At 51.7% G+C, this 11,111-nt stretch overlaps 1 protein-coding gene across 5 annotated transcripts in view; it reads left to right on the forward strand.

The window, feature by feature from the left end:
- The window catches only part of FGD5 (FYVE, RhoGEF and PH domain containing 5), a 124,482-nt gene that overhangs the window by 95,931 nt on the left and 17,440 nt on the right, over positions 1 to 11,111 (forward strand). For all 5 annotated transcript variants that reach the window (XR_010411616.1, XM_045904280.3, XM_045904277.3 and 2 more), the window contains 6 exons: positions 1,650 to 1,721; positions 2,765 to 2,833; positions 6,984 to 7,067; positions 8,057 to 8,136; positions 10,333 to 10,432; positions 10,748 to 10,885. Coding sequence is in view for 4 of the 5 variants with exons in the window: in XM_045904280.3 (XP_045760236.2) it covers positions 1,650 to 1,721; positions 2,765 to 2,833; positions 6,984 to 7,067; positions 8,057 to 8,136; positions 10,333 to 10,432; positions 10,748 to 10,885 (543 nt within the window). In the remaining variant the exon portion in view is untranslated. The remainder of the gene's footprint in view (positions 1 to 1,649; positions 1,722 to 2,764; positions 2,834 to 6,983; positions 7,068 to 8,056; positions 8,137 to 10,332; positions 10,433 to 10,747; positions 10,886 to 11,111) is intronic.

The raw sequence follows: 11,111 nt of genomic DNA on the forward strand, positions 1-11,111 counted from the left end.
CCCCCCTCTGCCGCAGCTTTTAGCAATCCCTGCACCCCAGAAGGGGCCTCTCTCCATGCCCTTGCCCCTTCTCAGAGGTAGACTGCTATTTCCTGTTACGCACTACTACCCTCCCAAGTCTCTGCTCTCCGGGACAAGCCTCAGTCTTCAACAGGGCCTGCAACCTAGGCTTTCTCTCTTTCCTGCCCCTCCTCTGCATGGTAGCCAAACACAGCCTTGTAGCTATGGCAGGTCTTGGACAGGTCTCTGCTTTGTATGAGTGCACAATCCTGGGCCCGAGGGGCTACCTCCCCTCTCCTTGGGGAAGACAGCTTTTGCTTCTGCCCTTTCCCCAGGAGTAGTGAGTGGCACTTCGCCTGTCCTCTGGGAGGGGATTTCTTGGCCTCTCCCAGGGGTGAGGGGTTTGTACAAGAGAGGGGGCTGGGGAAGTTGGCAGGATTTTTTGCCGGCCCCCCCAGTGGTAGCCTGCATGCGTTCACCGCCAAGGGGGTTCTTTCTGGCCCCCTGCCCTGCCTCTAGTCTTCCTTGTGAGCACCTGGTGGGAGCTGCTAGAAAAGAAGAGCTTGCAAGTGACTGCAGATGTGCCTTGAGTCTGGGGCTCTCTGTTATTCTAAACTGTCCCACCAGCCTACACCCGACCTTCCAGAATCCATTAACATTTCAGTTGCTTTCTTCTCATCCTCCTTTCTGTGGCCGCCCCTGCCTCCTGGGTGTTACAACAGTGCACGTGTCTCACGTCGCTGTGAAGGCGCCTGTCAGTCTCCCGGATTCGGGTCCGGTGGGGTTGCCTTGGGACTTCAGCTCTCTAGTAGATGGAAGAGGAGTCAGGGCTCTGTGGATTACCTTGGCCTCATTATTAGGCTAGGGGCACTGTTCTCTGTCACGAGTGGAAATGGAACAACTCTTACACATTTCTGATGTGCAGGATTTTGTGTCCAAAACTATGGACGCGGTAAAAGCCTTTTCAAGACAATTTCCCTACACACAATTTTCACCTTGCTAATTAATTTTAGAACCTGACCCTGCATAAGGTTCAGGGGGCGCCCACCCCATGGGTGAGGCACTTGTTATTTCTAGCATAATGGGGTGCTGTACGGAGGGAAGGGAGGCGTGTCACTGCATATTATATGTAACCCAGTGAGAGCCAACAGGAGTTTCCAGGCACACTTCTTTTTCTTCAAGGAGCACAGATCTGTTTCTTCCCCAGGTGGAACATTTTCTCGATTACTCTCCCTCAGAGGCCCGACCCTGGGCTGTAAGCCCAGAGAGACAATCTGGTCTTGGGCATCTCTCTCCTCTGGGCTAGTGAAGTCTAGATGCACCAGACCTTATGGGGCACACAGATTTAGAGTAGGAGCCATGGCCTGGAGATGTATATGGGTATCGGATAGCACAGCAAGAACAAGTGACTCCCTATGGCACGCAGAAGATGGCGATGTCAGATCCCAGGCCCAGGGGGACTAGCCTGAGTATAGGCAGCCCACATGTCTGGCATCCAGCAGACCCAAGCTCAGGTCCCAGTCTCGCAACTGACAGGAGGTCAGATTTTGGGCAAGGCCCTTCTGGGTTCCGTTTTCCTCCTCTGAAGTAGAAGCAATGCCCTTGAAGGGGTCCTGACCATTTCCCTCTCGCTCTGCTCCCACCCATAGGAAAACCTGCAGAAGTTGGTCCACATTGAGCACAGCGTTCGGGGCCAAGGGGATCTCCTCCAGCCAGGAAGGGTGAGTGCCACTGCCGCCATGGGCAGGGACAGAGGGCGGCCTGGTAGGCAGGCGGGTGAGGCTCTGATAAGACCCATTGTTCAGCTGGGCTGGTCCCAGACAGGCCTGGCTGCAGGTGCTGTTTACCCGCAGAGGGAGGGAGGGCAGGGCGCGGGCTCTGCTGGGCTCACAAGGCCCATGGGCTGCCTCCCCTGGGGTTTTCCACTTTCAGGACCTTTAAAGAAACAGTGCCATTTGGGTTCAGTGTCCCCTGTGGTTCTTTTCACCTCTGAGAAGAAGAGACGCCGATTATTTTTAGTTATTTTTAGTTTAGCCCAGCGTTGCTGGGAAATCAGGAAAACCATCTCTCAAGAGCCCCAACAAAGCGTCTTAAAAATAACATTTTTCAAGAGACAAATTTACCCACTTTTAAGCTTCCAAATGGAAAACATAAAATTCAGCTCAAAAATAGTCAAAAATGTGTTTGTTACCTGCTATGGTCCATGAAGGACAAGAGACAAAGAAATGAGAGGTTGTGCTCAGGATAATTTACTCAAAATTAGCAGGGATCTTGAGATTCTGTAAAATCACACAGTGTTTTGGTCCTGGGTCGTCAGGTTAGTAAATATTTATTAAACATCTATTTTATTTATTCTTAAGTAACTTTAAACATCTATTTTAAACATTCTCCAGAATTATGGAGCTTGTAGCAACTGTTCACAGGTCTTCAGCTGTTTTAGCAGACCTTCAGAGGCTCCGTTCTGAAGGTCTCCTCACGGCAGCAAACCAGGGAAAGAGTCCCTGTCTGGACCACTTGGAGACCAGAACAGTGTCTGGGGCTTGGAATAAGTCAAGGTGGGGTGCCCCTACGAAGCAGAGCCTCCTGTCTGTCTCCAGAGCTGTTGTGGCAAACCTGGGCATCTCCCAAAGCTGGGAATTCACCCATGAATTCACTTTGGGAGGCATCGTAACTTAGGTTTCCCACTCAGGGCCTTTTCCCCACCCTTCCTTAGGATGGCAGCAGGCCTCAGCCTAACCCCCCAGGTCTGCTTCTCTCCCCACAGGAGTTTCTCAAGGAGGGGACACTGATGAAAGTAACAGGGAAAAGCAGACGCCCCCGGCACCTGTTCCTGGTAAGTACCTGGCCCCCAGCCCAGCCCCAGGACTGTCAAATTCTGTGAAGTTTTCTAGGGTCATTATTCAAAGACAACTGGAAGGGAGGGGTGGGTGCTAGAACAGAGCCGAATATTTAGGATGAAGATCATTCTACAGAGCTGAGCTTTCCAGAGAGCTGAGAGCTTAACCCTTACCAACCACAACCCTTCCTGCATTATTTGAGGGATTTTGAATGGAATTTTGCCGAAACTGAATTACCTGTGTCCCCATCTGAAACATCCTAACCCTGGGAATTTCTTATCCTGGAAATAACTGTTTGACTGCCTTATCTAATGCATGAGAAGACTGAGATCCAGAAGGGGAGTTTCCTTGGCTCCATCTCCCAGCAGGCTGGAGGCAGAGGCTCAGGAGGGAACCAGGGTTGTGACCCCAGTGTAGCATTTTCTCCACTGTGCACAAGACAGAGTACAATGTAACATTTCTGATGCTTTATAGCCACATTCTGGAGCACCAGGGAATGGCCAGGCCTGTCGCTTGATAACAACCTCTGTGGCTGTTGAGCTACAAGCAGCAATTTGCCCCAGTCCTACAAACTCCAAGTTGTTTTGCCTTTTAAGTTCTCCTACCTGTGCTGTGTATAATTTTCTCTCTGTTCTTCACTATTTTAGCTTTCTTTTTTTTTTTATTACTCTCAGTCGTGGCTGCCCCAACAGCCTCCTTACACTTTGTTAAGAGTTGTGTGCAAAGTAACAGTAAACAGGCTCCCAAGTGTCTAAGAACCTATTTCAGACATTTAGTGAGCACCTCTGATGTGCTGGGCACTGGAAACAAAGAGATAACAGCCTCATGCTGTACCCTCAGCCTTCAGTGTCAAATGTAAATATCGAGTTGTGAGAATGGTGTGTAATCTCAGGGCCATGGGAGCAAAAACAAGAGCAAAGAGAGTCTGGGGGAAGCTGTCCTTTGTTCCATGTTAGTCTAAAAATTTGAAAACTCTTTCTATTGAGAAGAAATTATACCCTTGAATTTAGGGATATCTATGTGGTCATGAGCCGGAGTGAGCAGGTTAGATCCTAACCCAACACTTAGCCCCTATGTAACCCTTAGACAAGTCACAGACATGTCTGAGCCTCCAGTTTCCCAGGAGGAAAGTAGGAATACTGGGCGGTTTGGGGAATTAAATGAGGCACATAGAAGGCCGCTTATTTGGTAAGTGTCCTCCCTTCCCTCTGACAATTGCTGTAGGGGACACAGGTCCTCCCTCTGCACCCGCACAGCCCTGGGGAGAGTTGGAGCCCATGACTGTGTCCTCTGAGAATGAAAAATGAAGGTCCGGGATGGTGAAAAAGGAGCATGAATTTTGGAATCAAACTGGATTGACATCCCAGTTCTGACACTTACTGGCTCTGAGGCCCATGGCACATCTGTCATTGCCCTTCTCTTTACAGTGGGGTAATAGTCCCTCCTGCCAGTGGGGGAAGGGAGTGAAGCCCCAGCTGGAACAGAGGGAGCTCCGTGCTGGTCCCCTAGCCATTCCCCATCTGGCCACCTCCTCTGGCCAGGCCCTGCTCGTGCCTTTGCCTCTCACAGGGACCCAGACAGCCAGGGAACACACAGCGTCTGTCCTTCTTTCCCTCCTCCCCTCCCTCACATGCCCTCCAGCATCTAACTGGCCCTTCATCATAGCCTCTCCCTCAGGCATCTCGATGCTAGGCCTGGGTGTCTCTTATTCCCTTGTTATTATTAGGCCATAGCTCCCCGCGGGCTGAACCTGGGTCCCGTTCTTTGCTCTGTCTTAGCACAGGACCTTCATAAATTTCCCCTGGAGAAAGAGGTGGGAGGAAGATAGGTTCTTGAGCCAGGAAGACCCATGATGAACACACTTAAGACTTTTTCTTCCCCATAAGGTGCCAGTTTCATAAAATAACTGTAACTGTAGAACAAAGTCAGGGCATCTGCCCACCTGCACAGGGGTTTTGGTAATGCTACAGAGAGGTTCCCACCATGGCCCCAGGTAGTAGGTGGGGCTCCGCACTGGGGGCTTATTATTTTGAGAGATTCCCCTTCACTCCTCCACGAAGAATTCCTCTATCTTCCTCCAAATCAGGCTGTAAAACACCCGCTTTGAAGAGGAAAGAACTCTGGGCAGTGGGAGGCAGCCTGGTCCTGACCACTCATAAAACCCCAGGGTGCTAATGGCAGTTGCCATGGTAGCAGGTGCTTGAGGGGCAGCCACACAAAGGCTGGGACTGCTCTGATGAGTGACATGAGCCAGTTCCCCAGGGTGGGCAGGCTTATGAGCCAGGCTCTGTGCCCAGGTTTGGTCACTGTCCCCAGATGGGGCCAGGACTCACCGTGTGACCACCTCCAACACACCACACCTGAACACACTGGAGGCGCATTCATTTACATATGACCCTGCCGCTGCCACTTACAAGCTTTGTAACCTTGGGCAGGTTGTCAGGGCTCTCTGTGCCTCAGTTTCTCCCTCTGTGAAATGAGGATGATAATGGTAGAGCCTGCCTGATGGGATTGTTGGGGGCTGAACTGAAATCAGGGTGCTGAGCTCAGCCCCTGGCACAGAGTGAGTCTTGTCATTATTAGAAGGGCAGAGCTGGAAGGGGCTTTGAAGGTTCCTCTGACCTGGGGTCAGTCTGCCACCTGTTTTTGTTAATAAAGGTCTATTGGAACACAGCTCATGGATGGTCTGTGAATGCTTTTAGACTACAGTGGCTGAGTTGAATCGTTGTGACAGAGACTCTATGACCCGCAAAGACTTGAATATTTACTATCTAGCCCTTTATTAAAAAGTTTGCTGGTCCCTGGTCTCCTCCAACTCTGATTAGAGACAGTGAGGTCCAGAGAGAGGAAGGGTTTGCCTGAGCTCACCAGCAGCTCTGGGTCCAGGCCAGGTCTCCTACACTGCTCTGGCTGTGATGCTGGGATCCTAAGAGCTGGTGGCAAGAAGCCTCGTCTATTCTGTTCCCTCAGCAGACTCTCTATGGGGGGAGGAAATGCTAATCCTGAGTTCTTGCTCTGTTTTAGCCCCTTAGATGCCTTGTCGTGTTCAGTCCTCACAACACTCCTAGCTTACGCTGGCTCCCACGTTGGGTGGGCTCACTGGGGGCCATTCTTTCTCAGCGTCCATAATGAGGTAGGGTGGCACTGCCCCCCTGCTTTGCAGGGAGGAAGGTGAGGCTCAGAGAGGGAGCCAACTTGTCCACCCACAGTTGCACAGCTACAGAGCAGGGTGAGGATTGACATCGTCTTTCAGACTATAAACCTTTTAGCCAAACAGAAACACGCTCCCCTACGGAGGTGAGGTGACTTTCACTTTCTTTCCATTTGCCCCAGATGGGGGCAAGGACCTTCAGTTGTTCATTCAACAAATATGGAGTACTTGCTGTGGTCACTGGAGATACACCAGTGACCAGGACCCATCAGCTCACTATCAAGGAGCTTCCTCTCCCCCTTCCTCTCTCCCTTCCTTAACTATACTTTATGACAGTTTCATTTGTAGAGTAAAATATATCAATCTTAAGTGTGCGTACCTGCCTATTGACTAATATGTGTCATTGTGTAACCACCACCTGGGTCAAGATATAGAATATTTCTAGACCATCCCCCCTGAAAGTTCCCCTGGGCCCCTTAGCACTCACTTTCCCTATCCCCTGCCCCAAGCAACCACTGGCCTAATTTCCGTCACTACATATTAGTTTTGCCTATATAAATGTTATGAAGCAGTGTGTACCACTCTGTGTCTGACTTCTTTCACTTAGCATGTTTTTGAGATTTGTCCATGCTATTATGTGGACCATCAGTTCCTTTTGCTATGTAGTTCTCCACAGTATGGATGTACTGTAGTTCATTTATCCATTCACCTGTTGATTAGATATTTGGGGTGGTTCCACTGTTTGGCTGTTATGAATAAAGCCTCTATGAACATTCCTGTACTTGACCTTTTGTGGACATCTGCATTTATTCCTCTTAACTATCGACCTCGGAGTGGAATTTAAAGGAAGGGACTCATGTGTTTGCTCAGAGTGGTTTTGCTCTCCTATGAGGGTCACTGGGGAATGCAAGATGCCCATGCTCTCCAGAGCTCAGTGATCCTCCGGGACAGACACCCTACAACCTTCACGTCTGATGGGGTTTCCTTCTCCCCAGATGAGCGATGTGCTCCTGTATACGTATCCCCAGAAGGACGGGAAATACCGGCTGAAGAACACATTGTCAGTGGCCAGCATGAAGGTAAATGCCTGGTGCCAGGCACCCTGGGGTGGGTGGTCCGAGGGAGACCTCAGGGTAGGAAAGACGGCATCCCCACTTCTAGGAGCACATAGACCAGCAGGAAGAGGCAGCCCTGAGGAAACAGCGTTACACTGTGGGTTATAGCAGGATTGTGCTGGAGGTAGTCCAGGGAGTGTGGAGAGAGGGAAGGAGGATTTCCCAAAGGGAGGCAGCGGAATTCTTTAGGGTAGATAATATTTGGACAGATGGGAAAGGGGAAAGGGAAGGGCATCCTAAAAAGAGGAAAACACATAAGGACACATTTGGAGGGAGGAAATAAGTGGGTGTTCAGTAAAGATTTTTAAATTATGGTAAAATATACATAACATAAATTTACCATTTTAACCATTTTTAAGTATACAGTTCAGCAACATTAAGTATATTCACACTACTGTGCAACCATCACCACCATTCATTTCTAGAACTTTTGTATCATCCCCAGATGAAACTCTAGCCCCATTCCTAACTCCCCATTCCTCCAGCCCCCAACCCCTGGCATCCACTATCCTATTTTTTGTCTCTAGGAATTTGCTCTAGATAATTCATGTACATAGAATCATACAGTATTTGTCTTTTTGTGACTGGCCTATTTCAGTTAGCAGGATGTCCTCAAGGTGCATCCATGTGCAACTTGTGTCAGAATGTCCTTCCATCTTATGGCTTAATGATATTCCATTGTACATATAGACCACATTTTTTTTTCCATTTGTTCATGGATGGACACGAGTTCCTTTCACCTTTTGGCTACAATGAATAATGCTGCTTTGAACCAAGTATACAGATACCTGTACAGAGCCTGCTTCCAGTCCTTTAGAGAACATACCCACCTTCCTGGGGGTGGATAGGTGCCCACAGACCAGAGTCGGAGCCACTGTGTCAGGACCAGAAGAGGCGGGTCTGTGCTTGCCCCTCCCTGCCCCCACCCTGACAGTCTGCTCTTGGTTTTCTAGGTCAGTCGTCCTGTGATGGAGAAAGTGCCCTATGCTCTAAAGATCGAGACTTCCCAGTCCTGCCTGACTCTATCTGCGAGGTATGGGGAGGTGGGTAGAGGGAGGGTCTGAGGGATAAAGGGGCAGGATTTTGCAGGTGTTAAAGGTTGGCATAATAACCTGGATGTGTCACTTCTATTTTGGTATTATTTTGGGTTAAGGGACTTATTTTCTAGAGCCTGTCATTTAAATATAACAACAATATCTCATGTTTGTAAAAGTCTACGAATTATTGGGTCTTTACAGCAATGCAAGAGGTTAAGGCGAGTAAAAAATGCATCGTGCACTTTAGTTTATAAAGTGGTCTGCTTTTAGGCTTTCATATCCGGAGAGTGAATGAGTGAGCATTCATCATTTGCCTTTCCCTGGTTCGGGGGTGTGGCCTCTCTATCAGAAGTGTGTGTGTTTTCCCCAGGCCTTCGGCTACCCAGGGATCCCGCCTCGCTTACTCTAGGCAGCAAAAGAGCTTCCCCCCTCCCTCTTTCCGGGCAAGGCCAGCTCGAGCTCCCTGGGCTCAGAAACCAGGGAGATGTGGCCCCTGCTGGGGCCACTGTGGGCACTGTGGGGGCTGGGACCGGGTCCCCAAGACATGGGTGTCTGCCTCCCCTCTCAGCTGGTACCTGACCTGGGGGTGGCAGCAGTGCCCTTTGGGTGGGGTGGTGGTTCCTGGGCCGGCACAGGATGCGCACGCACTGACACATTCTCATGCAGTTGCATTTACTCCTTCAGCATTTATTAGCCACTGCTCCGTGCCAGGTCCTGTGCTGAGGACGCAAGAGTTAAACCTTGCTGTGCTCGGGGGAAGCCTACATTAAGGGCAGGAGAGTTACGTATTGGTCATGATATAGAGCATAACTGCTGTAGTAGTTAAAAGTGTTGATGACAAGAGTAACATACAGTAGGCACCTCCTCTGACCCCATCCCCACCCTTGGCTGTGGGGCTTGAGACTTCTCCCATGCATGGGGAGTTGAGGCCTAGAGAGGAGTCACATGGCCATGTGAGGAGGAACTGGGGCTCAAATGCAGGACTGTGTGACCCAGAGCTCTTATCCACTACTGTCTACTGCCGAGTGGGTAGAAGAAACCTTGAAAATTCCAAGGAGTGACCACCCATCTGGGGAAGTGAGGGAAGGCTTCGTGGAGGAGGTGATGCCTAGATGGGGTTCCATGGCATCTTTTCTCCTCATCTCTAGGTAAAGTCAGGGGCCTGAGACGGCCCGGGGTATGGTTTCTATATGTCCAGCTGTGAGGTGGGGATGGTGACAGGCCACACTCAGCCCTTCAGATGAGGCTGCCCATCTCTGCTAGGCAGGGGCACTGCCCTTTGGCCAGTGGCCTCGAGGATCCGCTGTCACTGACAGGCCGGTCACCTTCCTGCACACCCAGATACTCATGCTGAAGCTTCCAGGAGACAGGCGGACCCATACATCTCCCTTCGGGGACATGGCATCTGGTTGTCCATTCCCCCTACCCCCACCTCCCTCCCAGGCCAACCTGGTCCCTTCTCCTGGCTTTCCTGGGGCAGGCCACACTCTTACTCAGGGTGGGAGCGACACCTAGTGGGCCCTGGGAGAATTTTCACCCCGCTATCTCTTGGAACTGCACTCACCACTCAGAAAACCCTGCAGGGCACGGTGCAGAATGGGGATTTGGGAAGCCAACTTGTTGGGTGAGGGAGTGTCTGGGAAACTGTGGGAAAATGAGGAGGAAGATGGGGCGGCGACAGGGACGTTGAACTTTTCCATCTTCGCCTGCCCCTCCCCTCCCCTCCCCGTGTACACAGCCCTCTGCACCCTGCCCCCCCCCGCCCCGTCCCTCCTAAGGGTGGGGCCCTCTGCACCCTGCCCCCCCCGCCCCATCCCTCCTAAGGGTGGGGCCCTCTGCACCTCCCTAATGCCCTTTGCTTCTGCACAGTGCTTTGCCATTAACAAACCCACACGTCATTTCTTCCCCACAGCAGCTCTGGTAGCTAGAGGGATAGCGTTGAGAGTCCCGTGTGTTGCAGGGAAAGAAGCAGGCCCAGAGGACAGCTTTCTTGCCCTGGCTGCCCTGCTAGTAGATGGAGGCGCTGAGGTACAATGCTAGGCCGGTCTGGCGGCCGGCCGGTGCTTGGTGGGATCTCAGACACCGAGAGGCCCGGCCAGGGGAAAGGTGGGGGGACTTGATCTACACTGAGAAGCAGAGGCCGAGCCGCTGTGCATGCTGCATGCCTTGCTCACGCCACGTTGCGCCCGCAGCTCCTGCGCAGAGCGGGACGAGTGGCACAGCTGTCTGAGCAGAGCCCTCCCTGAGGATTACAAGGCCCAGGCCCTGGCTGCCTTTCACCACAGTGTGGAGGTGAGTGGGGCCCTGACACCCACCTGGCAGTGGCCTCACAGCCCTGGGTTTCCCTGGGCACCCACACATCCAGAAGGACTCTCAGCTCCTTCCATCGGGCTCCTCCTCCCACCCCTCCCACCAGCTCCCCCATGGCCAGGCCCAAGCACAGCACCTCCAGTTGGCTCTGTTTCTGACCCAAGGTTAGCATCCTAGAGGATGCCATGGGGTGGAGGGGGTTGTAGAATTAGAATCCATCCCATACCCTGTACAGGAAAGAGGGCACCCATCTAGCCATCTCCTGACCACACCGCTCACCCCATTCCATTGCTCCAGATACGGGAGAGGCTGGGGGTCAGCCTGGGGGAGAGGCCCCCCACTCTGGTGCCCGTCACACATGTTATGATGTGCATGAACTGTGGCTGCGACTTCTCCCTCACCCTGAGGCGTCACCACTGCCACGCCTGTGGCAAGGTGAGTCACCTCATCTGGGTGAGTGTGAACTTAGGGTCGTGTGGGGTGGGCACTCGGGCATCCAGCAGTTACTGTTGGGCTCAGGGCGGGTGTTTTCACATTAACCTTGGGAGGCCCCATTGTACTGAGAGCCTCAAACCAGGGCTCCAAATCCCATTCCATTCCACCACTGCATTCCCAAAAGAAATCCTAGCACACGTGGTTATTGTCTTTGGAGAAAAAGTAT

Source organism: Mirounga angustirostris, unplaced genomic scaffold, assembly GCF_029215605.1.
Source record: "Mirounga angustirostris isolate CCGP_5_RB_7025 unplaced genomic scaffold, mMirAng1.0.hap1 SCAF_1, whole genome shotgun sequence".
In the NCBI taxonomy this organism is placed as follows: Eukaryota; Metazoa; Chordata; class Mammalia; order Carnivora; family Phocidae; genus Mirounga; species Mirounga angustirostris.